This window comes from Asterias rubens, chromosome 19 (assembly GCF_902459465.1).
Source record: "Asterias rubens chromosome 19, eAstRub1.3, whole genome shotgun sequence".
Classification (NCBI taxonomy): domain Eukaryota; kingdom Metazoa; phylum Echinodermata; class Asteroidea; order Forcipulatida; family Asteriidae; genus Asterias; species Asterias rubens.
The window spans coordinates 8,243,954-8,262,559 of NC_047080.1; the positions used below are offsets into that span (position 1 = coordinate 8,243,954).

The following is an 18,606-nucleotide window of genomic DNA, read 5'->3' on the forward strand; positions in this document are numbered from 1 at the left end:
CTCTTTGAATTGTCTGAGCGAAAAAAAAATAAGTGAGAACAAAACACATAAGAACAAACAATTTCACTCGAAACGATACACAGCAGTAGCTGGAAAACAGAGGTCGGCACTTTCTAGGATTTAGTGAAAACAAAACACATAAGAGCAAACAGTTTCGCTCGAAACGATACACACAGCAGTATAGCTGGAAAACAGAAGGCCATCTCTATAACAGACAGCTCACTCTGCCTGATTTGCAAATCACAAGTTAATGCATTGTGTGTCTCCATTTACCATCCTAAGCCCGACTTATGGGGGAAAAAATCGGATCGTGTTCACCGCTTGTTAAACATTCTGTCAACAGGAGAAAAGTGCGACGCTGATGCCGTTAATTCTTCCCCGATAAAGCCTCGGCTGATAAGCTCGCCGTCTCCGAAGAGTTGTTTTTTTGTTACCTCCAGTCGCAATCCGCCAGTGCAAATAAGTACCAAACTAAGGGAAAATGCGATGCACTTTTGGTGCGATCTAGGTCTCGGGTCTGCGTTCTCAGGAGTGACGTTAAAGGTCTGTAATGAAAAAAAAAAGGTTTTGTTCTCTCTGGAGAATTGGCTCTTGTCCACTCGACACGAGTCGTGATGCACGCTACCTGGAACTACTAATACCGATTCGAATCCTAGATGTTCATTACCCTCAAACGAAATTAATCTGCGGATCCTGATGCAAAGGATCTAGAAATCCTGCCCATCTGGGTTTTTCAGAAGTCTTAGTCTCCTTGTTATCCTCTATTAGAGACATTGTACTCGTTTGGTAATTGTCAAAGACCAGTGTTCTCACTTGGTGTATCCCATCATAAGCATAAAAAAAACAAGCCTGTGAAAATTTGGGCTCAATCGGTCATTGAAGTTGTGAGAAAATGATGACAGAAAAAACACCCTTGTTGGGCGAATTTTTGTGCTTTCTAGCGAGAAGTCCTTTATTATTTTAGTGAGAAATTACCTCTTTCTCAAAAACTACGTTACTTCAGAGGGAGTCCTTTCCCACAATGTTTTATACTACCAACAGCTCTCCAATGCTCGTTACAAAGTCATTTTTTAAGTTAATATTTGTTTTGAGTAATAACCAAATGTGTACCTTCTCTTTAAGCCCATGGCACCTTTTTAATCTTTTCCCAAGTATATCTTGTTGGTACAGGAAACTCAGTTCTCTTCAAAAAAAAAAAAGGGGACTTAATATGTAAATCAGTATTTTTGGTAGCCATGTTTTAGGAGGGATGTCAGACAAGTTATTAGGGGCACACATCCATTTTGAGCTTTGGATACACCAAGCTAGAACACTGGTCTTTGACAATTACCAAAGGTGTCCAGTGCTTTTAATGTTCTTCCTTATATCATATTTATTTCGTATATTCATTTTGTCCTCATGAATTTATTGCTCAGTTTTCATTCTGAAAACGCCTCCATATGTTCCGATTCTCATAAACCCAACAAGTACATCTGCTACGTCGATATTTATTAAAGGCACTGAACACTATTGGTAAAATTGTCAAAGACCAGTCTTCTCACTTGGTGTATCTCGACATATATGCACACAATAACAAACCTGTGAAAATTTGAACTCAATTGGTCGTTGAAGTTGCGAGATAATAATGGAAGGAAAAACACCCTTGTCACACGAAGTTGTGTGCTTTCAGATGCTTGATATCCGGACCTCAAATTCTAAATCTGAGGTCTCAAAATCAAATTCGTGGAAAATTACTTCTTTCTTGAAAACTACATTACTTCAGAGGGAGCCGTTTCTCACAATATTCTATACTATCAACAGCTCTCCATTGATCGTTACCAAGTAAGTTTTTATGCTAACAATTATTTGGAGTAATTACCCATAGTGTCCAGTGCCTTTAAGAGCTGATGCCTGGGAAACATTTTAAATACAATATCCGCACACTTCCAGCCACCTCCAAAACAGATGATGGTGATCACACAACTTATTAAAAAATCTAAAGCTGTCATTTATTCCCCAATAAAAGTGTGCTTGAGACACCCTAAATAGGTTGTTCACACCGGAGTAATGCCTAATGCCTAACAGGCCGTTGGCCTGTGGGACCAGCTGATGGTCTCAATATGTCGCCAACGGAAGCCGGCGGATCGTCGATTGTCTGTCGAGAGCCGGAACATTTTATTAATGTCACTCTGGCCAAGCTTTATTTCTGACAAACAATTCAGTAAATTAGAAAAGGATGAAGGGAAGAACTAATTCTTTTATTGTATATTAATAATAATATAGAACACTAAGTATAGCGCTGGTATCCGCCTAAAGAAGGCGCTTTTGGCGCTTGAGGAGAGAAAGACAAATTACGACTGAGGATTGTGTGAGTATGCTTGTTTGAATAGGTGAGATTTTAAGTTTGTCTTGAATGTTGTGAAGGATGGAGATGATTTGACAGTCAGTGGCGGTTGGTTCCACACCCGGGCCGATGCTACAGTGGATGTCCTGGGCTGATGAAGCACCATGAGCTCATTCCACTGAAGTCCAGTGTACGCTGATGAGGTGTATGGGTGGATAAGGTTGATTGTATTGTTAAAAAAAACTTTTGCGCATTTGTATTGCTTCAAGTTAGCTTATTCGCACATATTTTGATGCAATATAAACAAAATCTGAGCCCAGTTAATTAGTATCTGCTGCTTAAATATTGTATTCAAACTGCCTCTACCTACCAGGCAATCTCGATGGACAAGTGGTAAGACATCTGCTATAGAATGGCAAAAGTTGTGAGTTCGAATCCCACAACAGTCACATACCTGTGAATGTTTTTCACAGGACTCAGGAAAGTATTGTGTATATACAGTGCTTTTGGTACATGGGTATAAAAACAAAATAATATTGTTTATTTATTATTGATATCCAACAGGGGAGAGCCGCCATTTAAAGGTATCATTAAAGCCTGGACCCTTTCGGTAAACAGTTTTGTCCAAGGCCCACACTTCGTGTACCACAACTTCTATATAAAATAACAAACCTGTGAAAGTTTAGGCTCAATTGGTCATCGGAGTGGGGAGAAAATAATGGGAAAACCCACCCTTGTATCAACACATGTTTCGCCGTGTCATGACATGTGTTTAAAATAAATCCGTAATCCTTGATATTGAGAATTGATATTGTTTTACTGTTTTCTCAAAAAGTAAAGCATTTCATGGAATAATATTTCAAGAGAAGTCTTTCACCACTACCTTCTGTAAACCCTGTAAGTTATTTGTAAATCTGTGATTTTTTTTGATTTTTTTTTTGTACCAAAAGGGTCTAATGGCTTTAAAAACAGATAATTAAAACTATGTAAAAATATGGAGAAAAGCAAGTTTTTAAAAATAAAAATAGGTGGACGAGTGTGATGCAAAACACAACCCCTGTTAACTTTACAAGGAGGACAATGTTCAGCAAGATTTATATAAGCATTTAATAAGGACTGAGGTCATGGTTTTCCCAGAGCACACCACACCATGATGACCAAAGCACGCCCTGCAGCCAACCCCCCAACGCTGCAGCTACACCTTGTCTTCAAATCGATCTCAACAGACATGCCAGGGGCCGTCGTTTCCCACTGCAACGACGCTTCACCACCTCTGCAAACACAAGAAACTGTGTAACAAACACTTGCATTCCTCTCACTTGAACATCTATTTAGGATTCCTAATAAACTCGTTCAAAGGGGGGACAAGTTCGGATTTCTAGAGCGAGGGTCTCCTCAACTATTTGACACAGTTGGAACTTGAGACTTGAGAAGAGAGTCTTCAGAATAATACTTGGTGCCTTGGCCCTACAATAGAATTGGCATTTAAAGGCAGTGGACACTATTGGTAATTACTCAAAATAATTACTAGCATAAAACCTCACTTGGCAACGAGTAATGGGAAGAGGTTGATAGTATAAGACATTGTGAGAAACGGCTCCCTCTGAAGTGACGTAGTTTTCGAGAAAGAAGTAATTTTCCATGAATTTGATTTTGAGACCTCAGATTTAGATTCTGAAAGCACACAACTTTGTGTGACAAGGGTGTTTTTTCTTTCAAAGTTATCTCGCAACTTCGACGACCAATCGAGCTCAAAATTTTTGCAGGTTTGTTATATTATGCATATGTTGAGCTTTGACAATTACCAATAGTGTCCAGTGTCTTCAAAGCAAAATAAATTAGTAGAGTTTCACTTTCATGAAATCAGCTAAACATTCCACTTAGAAAGTGGATAACTATGCCACTTAGAAAGTGGATAACCATGCCATGGAGATCTGGAAGGCCGAATCTTCCACCAACCCATTGAAATCCTGAAATCCAGACAAACTACACAAACATCCTTACTCTTCCGAAACAGGGGTTGACACTGGTATGAACTTTATATGTATAGATATATAGCTAATTTACTTCAAAAGTGTTTACTTTAAAAGTATTATTATTTTGGTTTAAAGACAGGGGACACTATTGGTAGTTGTCAAAGACCAGTCTTCTCACTTGGTGTATCTCAACATATGCATAAAATAACAAACCTGTGAAAATTTGAGCTTAATTGGTCGTCGAAGTTGCGAGATGGCTATGAAAGGAAAAACACCCTTGTCACATGAAGTTGTGTGCTTTCAGATGCTTGATTTCGACACTTCAAATTCTAAATCTGAGGTCTCGAAATCTCGAAAAAATTACTTCTTTCTCGAAAACTACGTCACTTCAGAGGGAGTCGTTTCTCACAATGTTTTATACTATCAACCTCAACCTCCCCATTACTCGTTACCAAGTAAGGTTTCATGCTACTAATTATTTTGAGTAATTACCAATAGTGTCCACTGCCTTTAACTAAACAAAAATCCTGTTCTTTTTCTACAGAAGTAAAAACTTGACTATTGGCTAAGCTTTCAGTCGTTAATCTCCACTAACCCGCGTCCAAACTGACCCCAGATGATCAAACCAAAAACTACAAACCCCAAAACTAAAATAACTAGTTACAAACCTAACCGTCACCCGACAAAAGTGAAGTTAATTTTTGGTTGAGCTAAAACATAAAATCCTGTACTTTTTCTACAGCTGTAAAAAAATTTGCCAAGCTTTCAGTTGTCAATCTCCACTAAACGAGATGTCCAAACTGACCTCAGATGAACCACAAACCTCAAAACCGAAATAACTCGCACCAAACTGATCCATCACCCGACAAATTTAGCCTGTCACAGATGCACAGGACAACTGCGTTAGCGCTGTGTGTTGACAGCGAAAGCCCGTCCTGCGTCTCCTTACCAACAAGTATCTCCCCAGGCCAGCAGCATCTGTATTGCTGTAACATTTATCTCTAAGCGGTAAACACGGCAGCTGATGGTTCAAATCACCGGGCTTAAACAACTCGTCCGTTTGATGAGCAATTGGATACAAATTAAATACGGAGGCAAAGTAATAATTTGAGCTTGATGCCTCCGAGGTAGGTCATTGGGTCTTCTGAGAGACAGCTATAATGCTTTCGGAGCGATTTAAATTAAAGGTTGAATAAGACTTTGATGGATGATCGGGTCCCAATTTCATCGAGTTTCAGTTGAAAGGCAGTGGACACTATTGGTAATTACTCAAAATAATTATCAGCATAAAACCACACTTGGTAACGAGTAATGGGTAGAGGTTGATAGTATAAAACCTTGTGAGAAACGGCTCCCTCTGAAGTGACGTAGTTTTCGAGAAAGAAGTAATTTTCCACGAATTTGATTTCGATACCTCAAGTTTAGAATTTGAGGTCTCGAAAGCAATCATCTAAAAGCACACAACTTCGTGTGAGAAGGGTGTTTTTTGTTTCACTCATATCTCGCAACTTCGACGCCCAAATGAGCTCAAATTTTCACAGGTTTGTTATTTTATGCATATGTTTAGATACACTAAGTGAGAAGACTGGTCATTGACAATTACCAACAGTGTCCACTGTCTTTAAGCAGAACATATTGCTTAACAATTTTGAGGTTGATACCAGTTTGGCTGGTAACCTGATTCTGGTAAGCATAACTTTGTTGTGCTTAGCTACTTGTTGTGCTGCTATGCATGGAGCAGCGTAAGCAGAAAATACTGTTTAACAAGGCAAGAACTGAGTACACAAGCCACATTATTATTCCCACAAGTATCATCTCAGACTGGGGCTTTTGCCAAGCAGAAAACCGTTCAAAAAATATCTGCTATTCCGATAAATCTACACCGCACGCGTAGTAGAATATGTAGCAAGCCTAAGTTCTCTAAAGAACTAAATCTATTAGACAAGTATACACACACGCATGGTGTGCCTGCAAACCAAATATTATATATCGATACCTCACCATGCAATGCTGCAAATCCTACATAACTTCTGATACACCGAGAAAAAAAAAAGAAAAAAAAAACACCCCAAGATGACAGAAAATGTGCCTTTCTGAGAGCGGAAGCACAGATAATTACCCCCATTCTCAACTCTGTATGAATCATCTTAGGTTTAGAACCCCACTGACCTGGATCTTAATTTGCACATTCACACTGTGAAAGGAACAAACAAAGAATGTCAAAACGGGGGGAATAGAAAAACTTCAAGAGACGAAAGCAAAATACCCGCTTGGAATAAATCCGATGAAGAATTTGAAACATTATCGGACACTTCATGCCCAGGTGTTGATTATCACAGCCGATGGCCCCGGCTGTGCACTTCAGTGTCTTTCCCTTTACTCCTTTTATTCAACGCCGTATCAACCCGGACGTCCGTGGTGTGCGTGCCGTGAATTCTCAACGAGAAATTGGGGGAGTTTAATGACTTTCGGCCGATTTGGAAAATGCAACCCTAACTTTGTTTGGGATTCCCTTTTAACTGCAATTTTTTTTTGGATAAGTACACTGACCTTATCGAAAAAAAAAAAAAAAAATCTTTTTCAATCCCTTCATGTTTCAAGTGATGATGGACAGAACCTTATAGCAAGACTGTGTCATCCTGGGTTAATTTAAAAATAGAGGAGTAAAATGATTGGAGTAAAATCTATTTCTAAACTCAATGCTGTACTATCCCTATATGGATGTTCTCGAACTTGAAGAATTGAAATAGGTACTTTTCTAAAAACTACTGGCCCTTTTTATAACTAGCTCTGGGGTTGGCCTGCGGGCACACAAATTTGCTAAGCAGTGAAAACTCTTGCTTGGCAAAAGTTGGTTACTGGTCAAAATACAATACAGTTACCATTTCTGTGACTGGAACCCCATTAATTTCTTCCTTAATGAAATAAATTTGCTTAGCAGAAATTTTGATTGACAGCTTGATGCAGAGCCCAATTTCATTGAACAGCTAATAATCAGACAATGCTTAACAGTTTTCTGCTATTAAGCAAAAATGAGGAGGACACCATTTACAAGTGAGAAGTTGTGCTGTGGTGTGTTGGCTGGTTACCTGATTCTAGTAAGCAAACATTCTATGAGCTAAGTCAATTTGTGTACTCACATGCAGCCCCATTGAATTGAGTCCAGTTTAGCAGCTAATAGTGCTTAGAAATGGACTACTAAGCAAAAATGAGCAAGATACAAGCAAAAATGAGCAAGATACAAGTCACAAATTGTACTTGTGGAATAGTACTTTGGCTGGTAACCTTGTTCTGGTAAGCAAGATTTTATTCTGCTTAGCGTCTAAGCAGCTCTATAAAATTGGGTCCAGGCCTCTGAAAAAAAAACCCCGGTTGGAATGATTGTATTAGTATAAGATTGTTATGGTTCCTCCCGACACCAACATTGCTCTAGCTCTTAAGTTTAAAGGCAGTGGACACTATTGGTAATTACTCAAAATATTTATGATCATAAAACCTCACTTGGTAACGAGTAATGGGGAGAGGTAATAGTATAAAACATTGTGAGAAACGGCTCCCTCTGATGTGACATAGTTTCCGAGAAAGAAGTCATTTTCCACGAATTTGATTTTGAGACCTCAGATTTAGAATTTGAGGTCTCGAAATCAAGCATCTCAAAGCATACAACTTCGTGTGACAAGGTTGTTTTTTTCTTTCATTATTATCGCCCAATTTTGTCCACCAATTGAGCTCAAATTTTCACAGGTTTGTTATTTTTTGCTAATGTTGAGATACACCAAGTGAGAAGACTGGTCTTTGTCAATTACCAATAGTGTCCAGTGTCTTTAAAGCCATTGGACCCTTTCGGTACGGACAAAAAAATAAAAGTTCACAGATTTACAAATAACTTACAGGGTTTAGAGAAGGTAGTGGTGAAAGACTTCGCTTGAAATATTATTCCATGAAATGCTTTACTTTTTGAGAAAACAGTAAAACAATATCAATTCTCGTTAGCGAGAATTACGGATTTATTTTAAACACATGTCATGACACGGCGAAACGTGCGGAAACAAGAGTGGGTTTTCCCGTTATTTTCTCCCGACTCCGATGACCAATTGAGCCTAAATTTTCACAGGTTTGTTATTTTATATAGATGTTGTGATACACGGAGTGGGAGCCTTGAACAATACTGTTTATCGAAAGGGTCCAATGGCTTTATGGCCTCCGGACATGTCCCTCATGGCATCACCAATGGCAATATAAGCTGTAACCCTCATCAGAGATGAGGGTACCCCAGATGTGTATGAACTGACAACCTATAGCATGCAGCATAGTCAGTGATTTTCATTACTCGGCAGCTGAAACAACATTGGTATTTAGTCAAGTACAAGTGCATGTTCAAACTCTTCAGGGGTTGTACACGCTGTTTGATGACATCCAAACAAGAGCTTTTATTTGCTCTGCGTTTGGTGGCGTAGAGAATGTGAAACGGTGTTTGGAGGGATTCTAATGTGTGTTCAGAAATATTCAGAGAGCTTTGGAAAATTAATCGTAAGGTTTTGTTTCTCCATACAGTTGGAGACTCCGGGAGTAGCAAATATTGGCAATGAACTTTAGAATGGAGGTTTGATTATGATGGTAAATTCATAAACATTCTGGACTCGGCAGGGGACAATTTCATAGAGCTGCTAAGCACAAAAATTTGCTTAGCATGATATTTCTTCTTTGATAAAAACAGGATTACCAACCAAATTTCCACGCGATTTTTAGGATTAGAAAACAACAGCTGAGTACCAGTAACAAGCAATATATACAACCAATGGAAATTTGGTTGGTCATCCTGTCTTTAAAGCCATTGGACCCTTTCGGTAAACAGTATTGTCCAAGGCCCACACTTCGTGTATCACAACTTCTATATCAAATAACAAACCTGTGAAAATTTGGGCTTAATCGGTCATCGGAGTCGGGAGAAATTAACAGGAAAACCCACCCTTGTATCCGTGCGTTTCGCCGTGTCATGACATGTGTTTAAAATAAATCCGTAATTCTCGTTAACGAGAATTGATATTGTTTAACTGTTTTCTCAAAAAGTAAAGCATTTCATGGAATAATATTTCAAGAGAAGTATTTCACCACTACCTTCTGTAAACCCTGTAAGTTATTTGTAATTCTGTGAACTTTATTTTTTTTTTCTGTACCGAAAGGGTCCAATGGCTTTAACAAGGAAGAAATTTCATGCTAAGCAATTTTTCGTGCTTAGCAATTTTTCGTGCTTAGCAGATCTATGAAATTGGGCCCTTATCTGTGAGCTATTTGCCTGGATGGCTGATGATCCAAGTGGGATGCAGGGGTGGGCTGGAGGGCTCGAGGTGGGCTGGTGGGATGGAGGGAGGCAAACACAATTCTCACCACCCTACTTTATATACCAACAGCATTCAGTGATCGGGGTAACACAATTCCATCTCTTTAACCAGCGATGATCCATGATGCCTTTTAACACACACATACAGGTCATGGAGATTAACACAATATTGATTGGCAGGAGTGCTGCCTGGCATGTTAAACACTTACTGACTTGCCCTAGCTATGGTAATTTGGAGGTAAAGGAATTCAACAGAGACAGCTGGTGCTGGACCATCTAATCTGGGTGGACTGGCTGTGGATGGGTCCACCTCATCTAATTGATACAACCTGGGCCCAACTTCATGGATCTGCTTACCGCCAAATTCTGCTTCTTCTTCCTTTCAAGTGCAGCCATCATAATTGAAGATAGTCGCACTACCAGACACACCGGAGGAGAACCCCTTCTCTTTGCGTACTGGGGTCTTTTGCGTACGTTGATAGTTGTTATAACAACAAACGAGCCTACAGCTTTATGTCCCATCATAAAGGACGAAGCAGTGGTTAAGTGTCTTGCTTGTAAGGACATAAGTGTCATGACTCCCGAACCCACACTACCTTGAACAGGTCGGAGCTTGAGTTCGGTGGTGGTGCTCTTCACCACTCGGCCACGACAGCTCTACTGCGCTTACGATCACCATCCTCCGCTTGCCCAGCAAGAGCCAAATTTCTGCACTAGCTGTGTAAGCGTAGAATGCCTAGTAACGTGGAGTATGCACGCGCACTAGCCTAAATTCCCCGCTAACCAGTGAAATATGCTTGACATAAGAACAGAATTCCCTGCTTCAACAAGCGCTGATTCTTTGCTTACGGTAAGCAGCCATGAAATTTTGCCCTGTTTGTTTGAGTTACATTATCAAAACTCTCCAATGAGGTCAACCACTGAGACAATTCAGTACAAACCTGGTTATGATCAAATCAGGCAGGGCCCAATTTCATGGCTCTGCTTACCGCCGAATTCTATGCTTACGACCACGATTCCCCACTTACGTGCAAGCGCCGAATTTCTGTGCTAGCCTTGTAAGCCTAGAATGCCTTGTAACGGGGAGTACGCACGCGCAGAAGCCCAAATTCGCCGCTAACTGTGAAATACGCTTGCCATAAGCACAGAACTCCATGCTTCCATAAGCGCCGATTCTGTGCTTACGGTAAGCAGAGTCATGAAGTTGGGCCCTGGTCTCATCCTTCCAACTCAAGGCAGATGCTGAAAGTTTTTAATACAATACTTTTGTTTGCAATTATTAGGTGTTGGCATCGTTAAAACCAGACTAATTTATACTGAAAGTTTAAGCAACCAGCCACCCGTACCCTTACAAAACATCCTTCATGACAAAAACACCAACATCACATTCACACACAGTGCTGAATAGTGAGAGCTCTCTACGCACATCGGAATCGATTTTTAGAAGGCCAGAAATATATCGCCATAATTTGTTCAGTGAACTTGCTGAATTCCCCCTTTAGGGAATTAAGGCATTCTGGGAAATCGTTTCTCTCCAATCGGAAGGAAATGTCATTCACTCTGCTCATCGCAATCCCCCAAAAAAGAAAGAAAGCGACAAAAGTGGGACTAGACCGGACTGAATTTCTTTTGATTGAAAAGTGAGTCAGACGTGGTTAAATTGCTTTCACTGTCTGAAGCACCCATTCACACCATGTCATCTGCACCTCTGCAGGGGAGCTAAGTCCTTCTTCAGTCTGGGTGCAAAAGTATATCAAAATAATAGGACAAGCTAGATAAGTAAATCACACATTTTTCAGTTTATGTATAAATGGTGAACTACTGGAGTGCTTACACTGCCAGCAACTGTTTTGTTAGGCTTGTCCAAGGCTCTTTACGCAAGCACAGGCCCGCTCTGAATTCACCAGTAGAGGTAGCGTTAGACGACAAACAGCATAGATACATGTACTGGCACGGTACTGGGTATTTGATATACAGTACTTGGTACCGTGGGGTCAAATGGTTTTTGAGATTTTTCAACCTCGTACACCATAGCCGAAACCGAAGCCGCAATATTTGTTAAAATTAGCAAAAACTGGTTCTGTAATGTTCCTTTTGTAACAGATTAAAGTGAAAGTTTGTCAATTAATATCAAAGTCAACCACAAACTCTGCAAACTTGTTATGATTATTCCACAGTAGACTTTGATAAAAAAAAAAATTCTTATAAATAACGAGCCAAAGGTTGCTGATAGAAGTTCTGAAATGGTGGTTCAGAATAAATTGGTGGGGGAAATTTTTGTTGAAAATGTAAAGGTCGTTAATTTACGTTGTATCAATAACAATTAAGCTTTGTGTCCTTCCGTAAACTGTCGGCACGAGTTGTGAATATGAAAACTAATCCGTGTTTAATAACCCCCCTTCTGATAAATCGGTCTGAGAATGATGATTTCTCTTTACTTGCCGCGGATGTGTTATTAGAATGAGAAGACTAAGACAAACAAAAGATGGTGATTAGAGACGAAGCAGCGTCGGCATTTTTCTGATTAGTAGAAACGAGAGATTCGAGTTTGTTGAAGACACCCACCCCCCCCCCAGGTTGCTTTACAGTGCCGTCTGATCAAAACTCGCCGCCAATCATGTAAAACGCGCAATTGTGGACTACCATGTGATGAACGTGATAAGAGGTATCCTACGACCGAGCATTGGAGAGGTAACAAGGTAAAAGGTAAAAAAAAAGGAAAAAGACGAAGAAAACAAAATGTGACTTTTGTCTCAGAACATAGCGCAAGGAACAGCTCAGATTGACTCAGCAAGTTAAACAAATAAATCAATGAATCACAAATTGATGATTGTGTGGGCATGAGAAATTCCATAGGTTGTTTTAGAGTGCCATCTGATCAAAACTCGTAATTGTGGAAAACCCGGAATCTTGGACTTTGTTGTGACGAACTTGATTTAAAGCCATGGGACACTTTCGGTAAACAGTATTGTCCAAAGGCCCACACTTCCTTTTACACAACTTCTATATAAAATAACAAACCTGTGAAAATTTAGGCCCAATCGGTCATCGGAGTCGGGAGAAAATAACGGGAAAACCCACCCTTGTTTCCGCACGTTTCGCCGTGTCATGACATGTGTTTACTATAAATCCGAAATTCTCAATTTCGAGAATTGATTATTGTTTTAATGTTTTCTCAAAAAGTAAAGCATTTCATGGAATAATATTTCAATAGAAGCCTTTTACCATTACCTTCTGTAAACCCTGTAAGTTGTTTGTAAATCTGTGAACTTTTATTTTGTTTTCTGTTCCAAAAGTGTATAATGGCTTTAAGAGGTATCCTACGACCGAATATTGGTCAAAACAACAAATTGGGTGATTACTGTTTCTGATTGACTCGGCAAGTGAAACAAAATATCAACGAATCACAAATCAAGGGTTGTGCGGAACTGAGAGATTCGGAGGTTTGTGAAAACACCCCCCTCCACCCCCCACCCCCGGTTGCTTTTAGAGTGCCGCCTGATCACAAACTGAAATCGTGGACTACCTTGTGATAAACGTGATAAGGGGCATCCTATGAATAAATGAATATTGGAGAGTTAGCAAGCTATGAGATACTTAAAAAGGAAAAAAGATGACAATTGAAGATTATTGTCTCAGATTGACTCAGCAAGTTAAACAAACAAATCAATGAATCGCAAACCAAGGGTTGGGTTGAAATGAGAAACTCCGAGTTTGGTGAAGGCACAACCCTCAATCGTGGACCTTTTGATGAAGGTGATAAGAGGTATCCTACGACCAAACATCAGAGAGTTATTAAGTTATGAGATACGTTTGAAAGAAAAAAAGGAAGAAGAGAAGACATTGGCGGAGGAAAATCGGGAGATTTTTGTTGGAGATTGTCTCAACAAGTAAAACAAACCAGTCAATAAATTGCAAAACAAACTTCAGGCTAATGGCTCTCCTGATATTGGAAGGCCGCTCTTTCAGAAAAAAAAAAACCTACAAGTCCTAAGTATGATGTGATTCCATCATAAGCAATGTCCACTGGGGTTGGAACGGTCAACTGTACCTCTGAAATCGTAAACAAAAATGGGTTTGATTGGTCGATACACAATGGGGCTTAATGGATCTATTAAAAGAGGAAAAAACGGTTAGATTTACAAAAATTCAGAGCAATTAGCCGGTTTTTTTTTTACCGCATGAGGGCACTCCCACAAGTTTTATCATTTCCAGGGGTATCCACGATTCGTCCTGCACAGTTTTAATCGGCGTTCTGTCATTTTTGGTGCGCAGTAGTTTAAAGTTGCTTAGAGGTGGGTAACAGCAAGTTTAAAGGGTCATATTGTCCGTGATGGATATGATCTGTGGTGGTAATGTGTTCCAGTGTTTAATAGTTATTTTGGGTATAAATGAATAAACCCCCGGAAGTGATAACAATATTTTGAGAGCGCCCTCACGCCGTCAAAAATATGGCGCATTGCAAGTGATGTCTTCAACTTACCATTCCAGAGATAGAGGGTGAATCATCAGGTTTCAGAATAAGAGCCTCCGTCGTGAAGTGATACTGCAACGCTTCCATCAACTGCTCTCCCGTACAATTCCCCTTTGGGTCGCCAACCTTGTACCAGCCGTCAGGGTACCAGCCCATTATCATCCAAACATTCTTGGGGCCGTACAGCTTTTGTTTGTATACCTGCCCAGGTGCCGGGAGGGAAAAGTTTAGAGAGATAATAGCAAAGCTTTTCGAGGGGATCCTCAGTGGCCCACCTTCGGGCCCCTAGAGGTGTTTCATCTTTTTGTCTTTTTTTGTATAGGTTTGACACTTTAAAGAGGAAAAAACTTGTTCAGTTTCAGAAAAATCTTTCAAAATATACCTCAACTTAGGCTCATTGGTATCAGGGCCCAGTTTCATAGAGCTGCTTAAAGGCACTGGACACTATTGGTAATTACTCAAAATAATTGGTAGCTAAAAAACTTACTTGGTTATGAGCAATGGAGAATGGAGAGCTGTTGATAGTATAAAAAATTGTGCGAAACGGCCATCTGAAGTGACGTAGTTTTTGAGAAAGAAGTAATTTCTCACTAAAATATTTGAATTGAATTCAACACCTCAGCTGAGGTCACAAATTCAAGCATCTGAAAGCACACAACTTATGCGACAAGGGTGTTTTTTCTTCCATTATTCTCTCGCAACTTCGACGACCAATCGAGTTCAAATTGTTCACAGTTTTTTATTTTTTATTTTTGTTATTACCAAAGGTGTCCAGAGCCTTTAAGCACTATGAAATTGGGACCTGTTTTTTTTTAATAAGAGGGGTCAAGCTTTTGGTAGGTGTTTACCATCTTTCTTGTCCCCTTTTTTTTTGAGAAAAACAAGTAAAATTACAAGGGCCTTAGGGTAGGTAGAGGTTCACCACCCCACCCCCACCCCACCTTCCCAGGACCTTAGGGTGGGGCTTGCCAACCCCCACACCCATCCCCCACCCGCCTTAAAGTTTTACATTTTCTTACAGTCCTCTGCACTGGACATGTTTTGGTAATTGACAAATACCAGTATTCTCACTTGGTGTATCCCAACATACATGTATGATTAAAATAAACAATTTGTGAAAATTTTAACTCAATTGGTCATCGAAGTTTGAAGAGAGTAATACAAGATAAAAACACCCTTGTTGCACAAATGTGTGTGCTTTCAGATGCCTAACAAAGGCTTCAGGCTTGAGTGAGAAATTACCTTTTTTTTCCAGAAACTACATTACTTCAGAGGGAGCTGTTTCTCACAATGTTATATTATAGACGATGTGACTTCTGACGTCACTCGAAAACCATAACATGATTCGCGCACATACCGCCGGGCGAAACCTTTGTATTTTGGCAGCCAGCTAGAAAGTGTATGCAATCTTACCATGACTACGCGTCATTTTGCCCGGCAAAACATGACGTATGCAGTGTTTTTTCAACAGAGGGCGGTTTGAATGTAAACATGGGTCACATCGTCTATACCATCAATCGCTTTCCATTGCTTGTGAGTAACTACCAATGGTGTCCAGTGCCTTTAACCATGCTAAAACACCCTGTCTGCCACTTGCTCATTAGCCATTAGTTTATAATAAAAATTGTTTTCGGTCCTCAAGAACAATCAACGGCAAAATAAGACCTCAGATCTCAGATGTCAGAAAAGGAAATTAAAGGAGAAACTGAAGACGAATTAAAAGAACCATCTTGAAATATTATAAGACTGTGACATTTAGAATACCCTGTAGACTTTAAAGATATCAGCACTTAACCCTCGTGAGAACAAGTTCCGACAAAAAAAAATACGGACACCCAGACAATTTTTCCCTGGAATTTTATTGATGAGTGGGAAAGCGGGAGAGTGGGGATATGTGACTTTATCACCGTTTTAGGTTCCCAAAACCCATCTCTCTGATCTTTTAATTGTCACAGCGCTCATCGTGTCACAGACATGTGGCAGGTCGTTGCCTAGCAGATAAGAGCACCCCGAATTCAAGCTCTGGTGTTTCTATTCAGCAGAGTGTGGGTTCAAGTCCCGATCAAGACACTTGTGTCCTTAAGCAAGACACTTAAAGGCAGTGGACACTATTGGTAATTACTGAAAATAATTATTAGCATAAAACCTTACTTGGTAACCAGTAATGAGGAGAGGTTTGATAGTATAAACATTGTGAGAAACGGCTCCCTCTGAAGTGAAATAGTTTTCGAGAAAGAAGTTATTTCCCACGAATTTGATTTTGAGACCTCAGATTTAGAATTTGAGGTCATGAATTCAAGCATCTGAAAGCACACAACTTCGTGTGACCAGGGTGTTTTTTCTTTCATTATTATCTTGCAACTTCGATGACCGTTTGAGCCCAAATTTTCACAGGTTTGTCATTTTATGCATATTTTAAGATACACCAAGTGAGAAGACTGGTCTTTGACAATTACCAATAGTGTCCAGTGTCTTTAAAACCATTTTGTTGTGTCCTTCGGATGGGACGTACAGCCTTTATGTTCCGTGTGTTGAGTAATGCACATAAAAAGAAAAAGAGCACTTATCGAAAAGAGAAGGGGTTTGCCTCAGTGTTCCTGGTTTGATTGGCAGCATATTGTGCCACAGCACCTTATAAAGACCATACCAGGGTGTTCCCATTGGAATTTTTCTTCCACTGCTACGCAAAATTTACCATGACTGACTGTGGTGTAATTCTATCGTGCATTCCCACCTGGACCTATAGTCCGCGAAATTTGTATAGCAATTTACAGCAAGGTCGCTGTAGGCTTACAGCGGGGAGCTGTTCCCATTGGAAATTTCAACGGCCCTGTTAAGTTACCGTGGCTGCGCAGAAGTCTTCCGCGACCCCTTTTCGGCCTGTTAGTTTTACATCATGCTCACGGTTAGTTGACAGGGAAGGCAGTTTAACATGCGTCCCCATTGGATTAAATTTGATCATTCTACAGAAAAGTTGTGATTCTTTAACCAAAAACAAGTCAAATGGGAACTTGGCTCAAGACTTAACTAAAAACGCAGCTCCACAATACTTTACAGGGAAAAAATGAATGTTAAAGCGCCGTGAGCGTCACTGAGTGACGGGTATAAGCGCTATATGAGAACCACTATAACTATTATCCTCTGCGTCTCTCTCACCTCACAGAAGACTCTACGGGCCATGTCCTCGTAGAACACACCGATGATGATGCGAGCGTCCTCACGCTTCAGGTTTTGCACGGCGTTGTCCGGCTCGGACAGGAAGCTCCGTCTACTGAAAATCTCTATCCCTGCGTCCTTGGCTCTCTTCTCTAGGTCCTCGATGGTCTGTATAATAATACCAATAATCATAAGCAATTATAGTTCAGTGTCTTGCTCAGGGACACAAGTGTCACGAGCGGGATTCGAACCCACACTCTGCTGAGCAGAAGCACCAGCACCTGTTCACTGCTGGCTACGACACCCTAGCTAATAATGAGAAGTCCCCTCGATCCACTATAAGCCAAAGTAGTAGTCCCAGCTGATTTTCTACCTTCCACACAGGTAGTAGTTAAAAAGCAGGACAGTTTTTTTCAGAACTGAGAAGTCTCCTGAATTCCTCAAAAGAATCTTCTCTGCGATAGTAGATTATAAAGCAAGACAAGTTCTCTAAAAGAACATAATCTACCTATCAAGTCGATATACACATGGTATTACCACAAGCCTAATATTTGTTGATACCCCACCACGCAATACCTCAAATCCATCATATGTTAAATTTAATTTCATTTTATTCAATTCGTTTAAAGGGACACGTTGCCTTGAATCGGACGAGTTGGTCTCTGAAAAGCGTTTTGAACCTTTTGTTAATAAAAGCATATGGTTAGAAAGATGTTTTTAAGCAGAAACTGTCTCCTTAAAGGCACAGGACACTATTGGTAATTACTCAACATAATTGTTAGCATAAGAACTTACTTGGTAACAAGCAATGGAGAGCAGTTTATAGTATAAACATTGTGAGAAATGGCTTCCTCTAAAGTAACGTAGCTTTAGAGAAAGAAGTAATTTTGCACTAAAATATTGGAATATACTTCGATGACCAATCGAGTCCAAATTTTCATAGGTTTACTCATTTTTGGCATATGTTGAGATACACCAAGTGAGAATACTGGTCTTTGACAATAACCAAAGGTGTCCAGTGCCTTTAAAGGCTTTATCAAATTGATCCTTGATCCGTCAAAGAAATGGGATCAGCAGTGCGTCAAAGCAAGCACTCAGAACTAGAGTGTCAAACACAAAAGGTCATCGGTTATTTATTGTCGAGGTGAAAAATTTCATAAATTGCCGACAGTCCTTAATGATCTTTCAAATGAATTTCGCTTCTCAACCTGTCAGATGACATACGCAATTTCGTTGATCACTGCTCTTCAACCATTAACACCTTGTTTTCAATGCAAACACGGCCAATAATGATGTCAACACTGTCTTTGTTGTTTGGTTACCGACTTTAGCATGA

The 18,606-nt window shown here is 40.0% G+C and overlaps 1 protein-coding gene across 1 annotated transcript in view; it reads right to left on the reverse strand.

Annotated features, from left to right (window-relative positions):
- Window positions 1-18,606, reverse strand: part of LOC117303347 (gamma-aminobutyric acid type B receptor subunit 1-like) — a 168,969-nt gene that overhangs the window by 20,325 nt on the left and 130,038 nt on the right. Inside the window, exons 4-5 of the mRNA XM_033787513.1 lie at window positions 17,271-17,438; window positions 14,124-14,315 (exon numbers count right to left, since the gene is read on the reverse strand). Of these exons, the coding sequence (XP_033643404.1) occupies window positions 14,124-14,315; window positions 17,271-17,438 (360 nt within the window). The remainder of the gene's footprint in view (window positions 1-14,123; window positions 14,316-17,270; window positions 17,439-18,606) is intronic.